Raw genomic sequence first — 14,747 nt, forward strand, 5'->3', positions numbered from 1 at the left:
AATAATCAAGGGAATAATGGAGGCATGTGAAAAAGGAACGGCAGTAATCATGGAGGATTTTAACCTACATATCGATTGGTCAAATCAAATCGCACAGGGTAGCCTTGAGGAGGAATTCATAGAATGCATACGGGATTGTTTCTTAGAACAGTATGTTACAGAACCTACAAGGGAGCAAGCTATCTTAGATCTGGTCCTGTGTAATGGGACAGGAATAATAAACGATCTCCAAGTAAAAGATCCTCTCAGAATGAGTGATCACAGTATGGTTGAATTTGTAATACAGATTGAGGGTGAGGAAGTAGTGTCTCCAACGAGCGTACTATGCTTAAACAAAGGGGTCTACAGTGGGATGAGGGCAGAGTTGGCTAAAGTAGACTGGGAACACAGACTAAACATTGGCACAATTGAGGAATAGTGGAGGACTTTTAAGGAGCTCTTTCATAGCGCTCAACAAAAATATATTCCAGTGAAAAAGAAGGGCGGTAAGAGAAGGGATAAACAGCCATGGTGAACCAAGGAAATAAAGGAGAGTATCAAATTAAAAACCAATGCGTATAAGGTGGCCAAGGTTAGTGGGAAACTAGAAGATTGGGAAAATTTTAAATGACAGCAAAGAATGACTAAGAAAGCAATAAAGAAAGGAAAGATAGATTACGAAAGTAAACTTGCGCAAAACATAAAAACAGATAATAAAAGCTTTTACCGATATATAAAACGGAAAAGAGTGACTAAAGTAAATGTTGGTCCCTTAGAAGATGAGAAGGGGGATTTAATAGTGGGAAATGTGGAAATGGCTGAGACCTTAAACAATTATTTTGCTTCGGTCTTCACAGTGGAAGACACAAAAACCATGCCAAAAATTGCTGGTCACAGGAATGTGGGAAGGGAGGACCTTGAGACAATCACTATCACTCGGGGGGTAGTGCTGGACAGGCTAATGAGACTCAAGGTAGACAAGTCCCCTGGTCCTGATGAAATGCATCCCAGGGTATTAAAAGAGGTGGCGGAAGTTATAGCAGATGCATTCGTTATAATCTACCAAAATTCTCTCTACTCTGGGGAGTTACCAGCGGATTGGAAAGCAGCTAATGTAATGCCTCTGTTTAAAAAATGGGGCAGACAAAAGGCAGGTAACTGGAGGCCGGTTAGTTTAACATCTGTAGTGGGGAAATGCTTGAAGCTATCATTAAGGAAGAAATAACGGTACATCTAGATAGGAATAGTGCAATCAAGCAGACGCAACATGGATTCATGAAGGGGAAATCATGTTTAACTAATTTACTGGAATTCTTTGAGGATATAACGAGCATGGTGGATAGAGGTGTACCGATGGATGTGGTGTATTTAGATTTCCAAAAGACATTCGATAAGGTGCCACACAAAAGGTTACTGCAGAAGATAAAGGTACGCGGAGTCAGAGGAAATGTATTAGCATGGATAGAGAATTGGCTGGCTAACAGAAAACAGAGAGTCAGGATAAATGGGTCCTTTTCATGTTGGAAACCGATGGATAGTGGTGTGCCACAGGGATCGGTGCTGGGACCACAACTGTTTACAATATACATAGATGACCTGGAAGAGGGGACAGAGTGTAGTGTAACAAAATTTGCAGATGACACAAAGATTAGTGGGAAAGCGGGTTGTGTAGAGGACACAGAGAGGCTGCAAAGAGATTTAGATAGGTTAAGCAAATGGGCTAAGGTTTGGCAGATGGAATACAATGTCGGAAAATGTGAGGTCATCCACCTTGCAAAAAACAGTAAAAGGGAATATTATTTGAATGGGGAGAAATTACAACATGCTGCGGTGCAGAGGGACCTGGGGATCCTTGTGCATGAAACTCTTTTTGGAGTTTCTGAAAACATAAAACATTAATCCGTGCCACCCGACCTGGATGACACACCAGACATTTACAAGGCCCTTTTTTTCCTTTTTTGTGTTTTTTTTTTGTGTTTTTCTTTTTTTGGTTTTCTTTTGGTCACTAAAATCACATTTTTTTTTCCAGTGCCCCCTATAAAAGGGGAGGGGGACACTAAAAGCGCTGGCAATTAAAACAAATTAACTTAAAAACATAAAATCAAATTAAAATTTGGTTGCCGGGCGTGATGATGCACTCCAGTCCCTCCGGTGCCCACCTCTCGCGGAAGGCCGCGAGCGTACCGGTGGACACCGCATGCTCCATCTCCAGGGACACCCTGGACCGGATGTATGCGCGGAAGAGAGGCAGGCAGTCTGGCTGAACGACCCCCTCGACCGCCCGCTGCCTGGACCGGCTGATGGCACCCTTGGCCGTGCCCAGGAGCAGTCCTACGAGGAGGCCTTCGGACCTACCCGCTCCCCTCCGCACAGGGTGCCCGAAGATCAGGAGTGTGGGACTGAAGTGCAGCCAGAATTTCAGGAGCAGCCCCTTTAGATAACAAAACAGGGGCTGCAACCTCGTGCACTCAATAAAAACATGGAACACGGACTCTTCCAGACCGCAGAAATTGCAGGCGGCCTGGGAGCCCGTGAACCGGCTTAAAAATTTATTGCACAGCACTGCTCTGTGCACCACCCTCCAGGCCAAGTCCCCGACAAATAGTGGGAGGACCCCTGCATAGAGTGCCCTCCATCGGGGACCCCGCCTCCTCCGGACGGCAAGATGGAACGCCATGGCGTGTCCGGACGGCAGGCGAGGATGGCAAAGTTGAGAGTGTGCAGGAGCAGCCCGTACAGGAAACCCCTCCGAGCGGAACTGAAAGGCACGGAGGGGATTTCCCCGAGGCGGCTCAAGTTGTGAGGCACCGACCCCCGAGAGAGGTTCCGGGGTTTGGCGCCGATGAGGAATTCCATCCGGACGGGGGTCAGTTCGGACGGGATCTCCCCACGTGCTTGAGCCTCCTCGATGCACCTAACGGAGTCGGGGCCCAGAGCTCTTTTTAGCGACTCGATGGCATCGGCCGCATGGCGGATGTTGGCAGAATTTAGGCGCCGGGCCAGTGTATCTGGCGCCATCCAGCCCGCTCCTCCGCCATCGAGCAGGTCCCTGACCCTGGTCACCTCACCAGCCACAGCCCTCTCGTCCGACTGCCACAAAAAACCTCGGTCGTGGAGGTACGGATTCCCGAGCAGCGGCTCCTGCAGGAGGGCCGCCATTCCAGCCGGTGGAGAGCTGCGCTTGGTGGAGACTTTGTTCCAGACCCTGATGAGTTCCTTGTAAAAGACAGGCAGCTCCCGGAGGGCGGTCCTGATGCCCCCTCCTTGTGCATGAATCCCAAAAAAGTTAGTTTGCAGGTGCAGCAGGTAATCAGGAAGGCAAATGGAATATTGTACTTCATTGCGAGAGGGATGGAGTACAAAAGCAGGGAGGTCCTGCTGCAACTGTGCAGGGTATTGGTGAGGCCGCACCTGGAGTACTGCGTGCAGTTTTGGTCACCTTACTTAAGGAAGGATATACTAGCTTTGGAGGGGGTACAGAGAAGATTCACGAGGCTGATTCCGGAGATGAGGGGGTTATCTTTTGATGATAGATTGAATAGACTGGGTCTTTGCTCGTTGGAGTTCAGAAGGATGAGGGGTGATCTTATAGAAACATTTAAAATAATGAAAGGGATAGACAAGATAGAGGCAGAGAGGTTGTTTCCACTGGTCGGGGAGACTAGAACTAGGGGGCACAGCCTCAAAATACGGGGGAGCCAATTTATAACCAAGTTGAGAAGGAATTTCTTCTCCCAGAGGGTTGTGAATCTGTGGAATTCTCTGCCCAAGGAAGCAGTTGAGGCTAGCTCATTGAATGTATTCAAATCACAGATAGATAGATTTTTAACCAATAAGGGAATTAAGGGTTATGGGGAGCGGGCGGGTAAGTGGAACTGAGTCCATGGCCAGATAAGCCATGATCTTGTTGAATGGCGGAGTAAGCTCGAGGGGCTAGATGGCCTGCTTCTGTTCCTAATTCTTATGTTCTTATGTTGATGCCGGGTTTGAGATCTTGATCTTCAAACACTCTTTTGCTCAGACCAAAGGCTGCACTGTCAAACTGAGGCTGGATTTTGCCAGTGATGTCTGCCCTCACTGACAGAAGGCTCCCAAGGTATGGAAAATGTCCAAGGTCTCGTCGTGAATTTTGATAATTGGGGAGCAGTAATGTATGGCGGCAGGTTGGTTAGAGAACCTTTGTCTTATGGATGTTTAATGTAAGGCCCAGTCTCTCGTACTCTTCAGTAAAGGAATCAACGATGGTTTGGAATTCGGCCTCTGAGTGTGCACAAAAGCAAGTGTCGTCTGCATGCTGTAATTCAATGACAGAGTTTGGAACAACCTTGGTTCTGGACTGGAGGCAATGGAGATTGAACAATTTTCCGTTCATCCTATAGATTAGCTCCATTCCGGCAGGTAGCTTATTAAAGGTGAGATGAAGTATTGGAGCGAGAAAGATTGTGAAGAGCGTTGTTTGATCCTGTTCTGCACTTGTATTGGCTCTGTGGTGGATCCGTTGGTAAGGATCACGGCTTGCATATCATCGTGATGCAGGTGGAGGATGGTGACAAATTTTTGAGGACTACCGAATTTGCGAAGGCCATGCCATAATCCCTCTTGGTTGACAGAGTCGAAGGCCTTTGTGAGGTCAAAAAAGGCCATGTACAGAGGTTGATGATGCTCCCTACATTTTTCTTTTGTTTGTCGTGCGGTGAAAATCATGTCCATTGTGCTTCTTAGTGGGCGGAATTCGCATTGTGACTCTGGGAGGAGCTCTTCTGCCTCTGGGTGCAATCTATACCTATCTAGGTGCACCCTATTATATGGTCGAAATAACATGATTAATAACAAAACCCTGGCCATGGGATCTTTTACATCCACCCGAGAGGACAGATGGGGCCTCGGTTTAACGTCTCAACCGAAAGACAGCACCTCAGACAGTTCAGCTCTCCCTGGCGCTTGATTCTAGCATTCTTGACTGACAAGCACCTCCCCAAAATGTGCGCCAGGGTCTCGTTTGCCCCATTGCATCTTCTGCATGTTATTTTGGCTGTATGATAGGGTGCACCTAGTCGGGTATCGGTAACACCTCAGTAGCAATCCTGCCATTAAACTTTCATGGCTCTATAGTTTCTTGTTCAAACTTCTTTCTCCAAGTGGCAGCAGATTACTGAGAGAAAGAATCCCAATTATTTTTTTGTTATTGTAAATATCGGACTCTTCTATTCCAGTCCTTTATCTGCCAGTAAGCGATTTCCTTTTAAAGATTTAATATGTATATATTCAAATAATTTTACCCGTCAAAAGTAACAAAAAACCCGGTGAGAAAGAGAAAGCTCAGATTGAGAGAGAGATCAAGAAAAGGAGCCTTGGGTTGGGGGAGGGAAGGAATGGTGACAGATTAGGAAACGGGGAGGTGCAACGAGACCTGGGTGTCATGGTGCATCAGTCATTGAAGGTTGGCATGCAGGTACAGCAGGCGGTTAAGAAAGCAAATGGCATGTTGGTCTTCATAGCGAGGGGATTGGAGTACAGGGATAGGGAGGTGTTGCTACAGTTGTACAGGGCCTTGGTGAGGCCACACCTGGAGTATTGTGTACAGTTTTGGTCTCCTAACTTGAGGAAGGACATTCTTGTTATTGAGGGAGTGCAGCGAAGGTTCACCAGACTGATTCCCGGGATGGCGGGACTGACATATCAAGAAAGACTGGATCAACTGGGCTTGTATTCACTGGAGTTCAGAAGAATGAGAGGGGATCTCATAGAAACGTTTAAAATTGTGATGGGTTTAGGCAGGTTAGATGCAGGAAGAATGTTCCCAATGTTGGGGAAGTCCAGAACCAGGGGTCACAGTCTAAGGATAAGGGGTAAGCCATTTAGGACCGAGATGAGGAGAAACTTCTTCACCCAGAGAGTGGTGAACCTGTGTAATTCTCTACCACAGAAAGTTGTTGAGGCCAATTCACTAAATATATTCAAAAAGAAGTTAGATGTAGTCCTTACTACTAGGGGGATCAAGGGGTATGGCGAGAAAGCAGGAATGGGATACTGAAGTTGCATGAACTCATTGAATGGCGGTGCAGGCTCTTAGGGCTGAATGGCCTACTCCTGCATCTATTTTCTATGTTTCTATGAACTTGAGGAAAAGAGAGAAATTCAAGAAAGACACATACATACACAGGGAGAGGGAGCAGGAGAGAGAGAGAGAGGGAAAGAGAGAGAGAGATACACAGGGAGAGGGAGAGAGAGACATACACAGGGAGAGGGAGAGAGAGAGACATACACAAGGGAGAGAGACATACACAGGGAGAGGGAGAGAGAGAAACATACACAGGGAGAGGGAGAGAGACATACACAGGGAGAGGGAGACATACACAGGGAGAGGGAGAGAGACATACACAGGGAGAGGGGGGGGGGAGAGAGAGAGACATACACAGGGAGAGGGAGAGAGAGAGAGAGAGACATACACAGGGAGAGGGAGAGAGAGAGACATACAGAGGGAGAGGGAGAGGAGGAGAGAGAGAGAGAGATACACAGGGAGAGGAGGAGAGAGAGAGAGAGAGAGAGAGAGAGATACACAGGGAGAGGAGGAGAGAGAGAGAGAGAGAGAGATACACAGGGAGAGGGAGAGGAGGAGAGAGAGAGAGAGAGAGAGATACACAGGGAGAGAGAGAGAGAGACATACAGAGGGAGAGGGAGAGGAGGAGAGATACATAGGGAGAGGGAGAGAGAGAGAGATACACACGGGAGAGGAGGAGAGAGAGAGAGATACACAGGGAGAGGGAGAGAGAGAGATACACACACGGGAGAGGGAGAGATACACAGGGAGAGGAGAGAGAGAGAGAGATACACAGGGAGAGGAGGAGAGAGAGAGAGAGATACACAGGGAGAGAGAGAGAGAGAGAGACATACAGAGGGAGAGGGAGAGGAGGAGAGAGATAGATACACAGGGAGAGGAAGAGAGAGAGAGAGAGAGAGATACACAGGGAGAGGGAGAAGAGGAGAGAGAGAGAGATAGAGAGGGAGAGGAGGAGAGAGATACACAGGGAGAGGGAGAGGAGGCGAGAGAGACATACCTCAGGGAGAGGAGGAGAGAGAGAGAGAGAGAGATACACAGGGAGAGGAGGAGAGAGAGAGAGAGAGATACACAGGGAGAGGAGGAGACCGGAGCAGGGAGCTGAAGCCGGCAGTTGGGCTGCTGCCGGGTCTGGGGCCTCCGGCGAACACGGCAAGAAAGGGCCCGGGTTTGAAGAGCGGCCCTCGAACTGGAACCGGCTGCGGAGCCGCGGACTGCGGGAGGGTGCGTGGAGCGGTCCCGGCCCCCGGGCAGGGTGCGTGGAGCGGGAGCGGCCCCGGCCCCGGCCCCGGCCCCGGTGAGGGTGAATAGACCGGCCCCCGGGGAGTGTGAGGGTGCGTGGAGCGGCCGGAATGTGCGGCTTTAAAGCCGAGTCGGTGCATGCGTTGAATGAATGGGGTCGACGCTGGAATCTCAGCAGCTCGTTCCAAGGTGGCGGAGCTCCTGTGTTGTGCTGTTTGTGTGTTGAGGTATTTGAAATGTACTAAAGATGTGGTCAGGGTGGTGGATGGAACCATGGACTGGGTACATCAGTTCTCCTTTATTGCTCCTTCTGTGTTAGGGGAATCTTAAAACCTACCTCTTTGACCAAGCTTTTGACCTCTCTTTATGTGGCACAGTATCAAATTTTGTCTGACAATGGTCCGCTGAAGTGATTTGGAAAGTTTTACCCTGCTATATAAATGCAAGTTGTTATGGTTTTATTTTCTATATGCAAGCACTATGACCACCTTGGTCAGAGACATCTTTTGTGACTGGGGTGTGTAGGTACACCCTCCTTAATCTGCTCAACCTTTCTGCAATATTCTTCATAGGCGGTAATTCTAGCCTCCTCTACCCCCTCTTCTCTGTGGAGCGCCTCCATGGGACCACCCTTGTTTGATTCCAATGTCGCAATGTATTCACTACATGTTTTCCCATGACTGCCCCCACTATTTAAAGAGCTGTTCCACACCTGTTTTTTTTTGACAAACCTTAGTCATTTTCCTAACTTGTGCTACTCATGAGCATCTGTTTCTCCTCGAGGGTTACTTTGAGACATATGATAAATGCACTATTTTGATGTGTTGTTACGGGAGCTGTGGAAATCTAAAGTTCAGAACATGAGAACATAAGAAATAGGAGCAGGAGTCGGCCATTTGGCCCCTAGAGCCAGCTCCGCCATTCAGTAAGATCACAGCTGATCTGATCATGGTCTCAGCTCCACTTCCCTGCCTCACCCCCCCCCCCCCAATGGCCCTTTACTCCCTTATTGTTCAAAAATCTATCTATCTCTGCCTTAAGTATATTTAATGACCCAGCCTTCATAGCTCTCTGGGGTAGAGAATTCTATAGATTTACTACGCTCTGAGAGAAGAAATTCCTCATCTCAGTTTTAATTGGGTGGCCCCTTATTCTGAGTCGATGTCCCCTAGGTTTAGTTTCCCCTATGAGTGGAAATATCCTCTCTGCATCTACCTTGTCGAGCCCCTTTATTATCTCATAAGTTTCAATAAGATCACTTCTCATTCTTCTGAACTTCAATGAATATAGGCCCAACGTACTCAATATCTTCATAAGTCAACCCCCTCATTTCTGGAGTTAACCTAGTCAACCTTCTCTGAACAGCCTCCAATGCAAGTATATCTTTCCTTAAATATGGAGACCAAAACTGTACACAGTACTCCAGGTGTGGCCTCACCAATACCCTGTACAGTTGTAGCAGACTTCTCTGCTTTTATACTCTATCCCCCTTGCAATAAAGGCCAACATTCTATTTGTCTTCCTGATTACTTGCTGTACCTGCATAATAATGTTTTGTGCTTCATGCACAAGGACCCCCAGGTCCCTCTGTCCTGCAACACTTTGCAATTTTTCTCCATTTAAATTATAATTTGCTTTTCTATTATATCTGCCAAAGTGGATAACCTCACATTTTCCCACATTATACTCCATCTGTCAAATTTTTGCCCACTCACTTAGCTTGGCTATATCCTTTTGAAGATTTCTTTGTGTCCTCCTCACAATTTGTTTTTCCACCCATCTTTGTATCATCAGCAAACTTGGCTACATTACATTCAGTCCCTTCATCCAAGTCATTTAATATAGATTGTAAATAGTTGAGGACCCAGCACCAATCCCTGCGACACCCCACTAGTCACTGTTTGCCAACTGGAAAATGACCCGTTTATCCTGACTCTCTGTTTTCTATTAGTTAGCCAATCCTCTATCCATGCTAATATATTACCCCCAACCCCGTGAACTTTTATCTTGTGCAGAAACTCTTGTGTGGCACCTTATCGAATGCCTTCTGGAAATCCAAATACACCACATCCACTGGTTTCCCATTATCCACCCTGCTTATTACATCCTCAAAGAACTCCAGCAAATTTATCAAACATGATTTTCTTTTCATAAAACCATGCTGACTCTGCTTGAATGAATCATGCTTTTTCAAATGTCTCCCTACTGCTTCCTTATTAATGGACTACAAACTCTTGCCGCTCCTTCGCCCTTCCTGCTGTGCCTGCCCGCACTATAATCAGCGACCTGGCTTCACAGCCCGGCCCGGAAATCGCCGCAGTCCCGGCCTGCAAGACCATCAGCAGGCCTGGGGCCATTAGTGGGAACAGAGTGCGACGGCATACCACTTCAGGAAGCATCGCGTGCTGCTGCAGGAGGGCGACGGCTGCGAAGCTAGGTCGCTGATTGCAACGGTTTATTGGTTGAACGGCTGCAGTTTTCAAAAGGGATCCAGAAGAGGCGAAGTCTCAGGGGCAGCACAGGCCAGCCCACACAGCGATATGTGTGTGCATTAGGTTTGTGCAGCAGAGCTGGTCTTGGTTAATCCTTGCCACTGGATAAAGGCCTAGCTCTGTCAAGCCCGTGTGTGCAACGGTCACCACACGTTAAAAAAATCCACGCTCAGACATCTTCCACCTTTCAATTGGAGTTCAGGACTGGAATATCAGGTCCTTCATTGAAACATCTATGAACCCAAGTGGAAATAAGTCATCCTCGATCGAGGAACTGCCTATGATGATGATGATTAATGGACTCCAGCCTTTTCCCAACGACAGATAGGCTAACTGGTCTATAGTTTCCTGCTTTTTGTCTGCCTCCTTTTTTAAATAGGGGCATTACATTTGTGGTTTTCCAATCCTCTGGGACCTCCCCAGAATCCAAGGAATTTTGGTAGATTACAACCAATGCATCCATTATCTCTGCAGCCAGTTCTTTTAAGATCCTAGGATGTAAACCATCAGGTCCAAGGGACTTGCCCGCCTTTAGTTCCATTATTTTACTTCATTAGTGATTGTATTAAGTACCTCCCTCCCTATCATCATCATCATCATCATAGGCGAGGATGACTTGCTTTCACACCAAAAGGGATGAGTTCACAGATATTTCAATGGAGGACCTGATATTTCAGTCCTGAAGTCCAGGAAGATGCCTGTGCATGAATTTTTTTAACGTGGTGACCGTTGCACATCAGCCACCACACGAGCTTGACAGAGCTCGGGCTTTATCCAGTGGCAAGGGTTAAGCAGGACGACTGGAGACCAGCTCTGCTGCACAGACCTAGTGCACACACATATCGCAGTGTGGGCTGGCCCGTGCTGCCCCATGGCCCTTGGCTTTTCTGAGCCCCGCATGCTCATTTTCCGCACCTCCGCCACGATCTCTCACCGCTCCTCCGCCACGATCTCTCGCCGCTCCTCCGCAAAAAACATTCGCCACACTTCCGCCACGATCTCTCACCGCACCTCCGCACCAATCATTCGCCACATATCTGCACGATTTCTCGCTGCTCATCTCGCCACACCTCAGCTACGATCTCTCACATCTCCTATGCCTCAATCACTCACCGCACCTCTGCCACGATTTCTCGCCGCTCACCCGCCCCGACCTTCCCGCTCCTCCGCTGTCGATGTTCCTGCCCATGCTCTAAACGGCACATTGGACCTTGATGACGTCACCCAGTCGCCCACCGTGAAGTCGTCTCGCCCTTGGAGCGGCTCACGCTAGAAGTTGTAGTGACATGCTCCAGCTCTTATGCTCGTGACCTGCGGTGGTGTCCTCTCGCAGGTCGGGTGGCCATGATGTTCCAGGGCCCGCGCTCCAGCTCTTTATTCTCCCTATAGCCTCTTGATTATACACTATTGGGATGTTTTTAGTGTCTTCTACCGTGAAGACCGATACAAAGTATTTGTTCAACATCTCTGCCATTTCCCTGTTCTCCTCGATTATTAATTCCCCAGTATCATCCTCTCGGGGACCAACATTTACTTTAGCCACTCTTTTCCTTTTTATGTACCTGTAGAAACTCTTACTATTTGTTTTTATATTTCGTGCTAGTTACCTATCTTCCCACTCTTATTTTTTTTTAGTAGTTCTTTGCTGGCTTTTAAATAATTCCCAATCCTCTGGCCTCCCACTAGTCTTGGCCACATTGTATGCCCTTGTTTTCAGATTGATACCATCCCTTATTTCCTTAGTTAGCCACGGATGGTTATCTCTTCTCTTACAGTCTTTCCTTCTCATTGGGATATATTTTTGTTGCGAGTTATGAAATATCTCCTTAAATGTCTGCCACTGCTCATCAACCATCCCATACTTTAGTTTATTTTCCCAGTCCACTTTAGCCAACTTTGCCCTCATACCTTTGTAATCTTCTTTATTTAAGCTTAAGAACCTGGTTTGAGAACCAACTTTCTCATTCTCCAACTGAATTTGAAATTCAACCATATTATGGTCACTCGTTCCTAGAGGATCTTTTACTACGAGATCATTTATTAATCTTGCCTCATTACAAAGTACTAGATGTAAGATAGCCTGCTCCCTGATTGGTTCCGCAACGTACTCTTCAAGTAAGCAGAAGAAAGCTGATATACTGCTGTGGTATAGACTATCTCTCTGGTGTGCATAGACCTCTCAGGCTCTGAGCCAAACAAAGATATAGACGAGAATAATTAGGGAGAAATGGATAAAATCAGGCAACCAAAACTATTTTCTGAGAAATGTGTATAATTGCCACAATTATACAAGAGCCCTGAGTAACACCTATGTTTCAGAAATAGCATGGTACGGAGGATCTTGACTGCAATTCTAGCAGCACGTCTAAACAATAAAATTTTTTTCACTTTATATTTTAAATATTTATGCTTTCATCTTATTTTCCCTTTCACTATTTCTGTTTGTATTTTTCTTGCACCTTTGTTTTGCTTTAATTATTATGGATGTTTGACAACCTGATGTAATTGTACTTGATTCTACCCTATATAAACTAGAGGTGATCCCAAACTTAGCTGCCCGTGTCCTAACTTGCACCAAGTCCCGCTTACCTATCACCCCTGTGCTTGCTGACCTACATTGGCTTCCGGTTAAGCAACGCTTCGATTCCAAAATTCTCACCCTTATTTTCAAATCCATCCGTGGCCTCATCCCTCCCTATCTCTGTAATCTCCTCCAGCCCCACAACCCCCCGAGATGTCTGTTCTCCTCTAAGTCTGCCATCTTGAGCATCCCTGATTATAATCGCCAGAGAGAGATACAAAATGTATTAGTCTAATACTGGCATAAGGCAATTGGTGTACAAGAAAGAACTGTGGCTTGACTACCTTTAGTGAAATAAGTTTGGCACAGGTTCATAATTTTAAATGTTCTTTTGACTTGGCTTGCATTAAGTATCGGAACCTATTTCAAAAAATGGAGTTCAGCAAGGAAAAAATGTTTTATACGACTATCCTTCTGAAAATTTTTATTTTTGTAGAAAGTCATCTTGTGGAAAGGCCTTGTGGAAGTGAGTTCAAATTTTTATTTCTCTTTGTGGTTTGCCATTCATTTCACTGAAAGTGAATTAAATGCATTCATGTGTTTCAAAGTTTAAAAAAAAATTCTAATCCGGTTCAGCAACCACAATAGGAAAGGTTTTTCAAAGGTTATTTACTTTGGGTTTGCAAATTTTGCAGGATGTAAAATGAAAGGCCTTGTGGAAGTGAGTTCAAATCCTAAGGAAGTGAAATATAGTCCTAACTGAAGAAATAAATAGCAAAATAAACTGTAAATGCTGGTAATCTGATGTAAAACATAATTCTAGAAATGAACAGCAGGTCCATCTGCATCTAAAAATAGCTGAGGAATGCTTTGGATTGTAGAGTCATAACGCTGCTCAAAAGTGCAAAATGATTAATTCTTCGATAGTTGGAAAATTGAATTTTGCACCAGATATGCCTTCGTATCGTGATTCTTTCATTCATGAGAAATACTTCAATGATTACTTTTGTGTCAGGAGAATTTTAGGTCATTTGGAGGTATTTGTGGTCTGCTTGGGCGATAATCTGGCAGAGTGGATCACTCGCCCATTTTAGAACCCACTGATTTTCATTCTACAACAGGTGGGCGATCCGTTCTGACAGATTACTGCCTAAGGCGGTGAAATTTACCCAATACATCTTTGTCTGGATCAGACTACAAGAGATCACACAGAAGCCCTTGGTCAGGCACGTCATAAATGTAATTTTCTTTTCTTTTCAGTACTAATTTGGACTGGAATAATTCCATGAATAATTTTATGATAGTTTAAAGGAGGAGAGAAGTATAGAGAGGAGTACTTTATACTGGAAGTACTGCTCGAAGCTCAGCCACGGCTGTGAGGATAATTGCTTTGAAGGATAAATGCAACTTCAAAAATGATTGGTGTTGCAATAATACTTGAAAATCTTGAACCAAATTTTTTGAACAAAAGAAGAATGTACAAAGGTAGACAATAGACAAAACATCAAGAGACACAAATATTAATTGATGGGTGATGAGATTTTCAAATGGCATTCCAGAATAAAATAGGGACAGCTGAGATGAAGAGATCATAAAAAGGAAATACTGGTGCTGAAGATCCTTGGCCCCTTTGCCGATGACTCTCTCCGGGTATCTGAGATCAGGATGAGTTCATCTATTTTAAATATCTCTGGCGGTCGCCCACATCTATTTGGGCACAACTTGAACCTACTGGGGAAGTAGGCTTAACACCTACTTAGTGGCAGGAGATGAGTCAGATTAAAAGGGTTCACCTTTGATAATCGGCATCCTTTATAGATTTGGGGGGGGGGGGGTGCGGGACAACTTTTAAAAATTTGTTCTTGGGATATGAGGATGTGAACATGGCTGGCAAGGCCAGAATTTATTGGCCATCCCTAATTGCCCGTGAGAAGGTGGTCATGAGCCGCCTTCTTGAACTGCTGCAGTCTGTATGGTGAAGGTACTCCCATAGTGCTGTTAGGGAGGGAGTTCCAGGATTTTGATCCAGCGACGATGTATGAATGGTGATATATTTCCAAGTCACGATGGTGTGTAACTTTGAGGGGAACTTTCAGGTGATAGTGTTCCCATGTGCTTGCTGCCCTTGTCCTTCCAGGTGGTAGAGGTCGTGAGTTTGGGAGATGCTGCTGAAGAAGCTTTGGCGAGTTGCTGCACTGCATCTTGTAGATAGTACACACTGCAAACACGTTGCACCAGAAGTTGAGGGAGTGAATGTTTAAAGTGGTGGATGGGGTGCCACTCAAGCAGGCCGCTTTGTCCTGAATGGTGTCGAGCTTCCTGAGTGTTGTTGGAGCTGCACTCATCCAGGCAAGTGAAGAGTATTCCATCAGACTCCTGACTTGTGTCTTGTAGATAGTGGAAAGGCTTTGGGGAGTCAGGAGGTGAGGCACTTGCTGCAGAATACCCAGCCTCC

The 14,747-nt window shown here is 46.1% G+C and overlaps 1 protein-coding gene across 4 annotated transcripts in view; it reads left to right on the top strand.

Moving 5' to 3' along the window:
• Positions 1 to 7,055: 7,055 nt before the first annotated feature.
• Positions 7,056 to 14,747, top strand: part of rnf180a (ring finger protein 180a) — a 287,825-nt gene continuing 280,133 nt past the window's right edge. The window contains exon 1 of one of the 4 annotated variants that reach the window (XM_070862558.1): positions 7,056 to 7,506. In XM_070862558.1, the coding sequence (XP_070718659.1) occupies positions 7,427 to 7,506 (80 nt within the window). In that variant the 5' untranslated portion in view covers positions 7,056 to 7,426. The remainder of the gene's footprint in view (positions 7,507 to 14,747) is intronic. The other 3 variants (XM_070862559.1, XM_070862560.1, XM_070862561.1) reach the window with 3 other exon arrangements.

Source organism: Pristiophorus japonicus, chromosome 2, assembly GCF_044704955.1.
Source record: "Pristiophorus japonicus isolate sPriJap1 chromosome 2, sPriJap1.hap1, whole genome shotgun sequence".
NCBI lineage: Eukaryota > Metazoa > Chordata > Chondrichthyes > Pristiophoridae > Pristiophorus > Pristiophorus japonicus.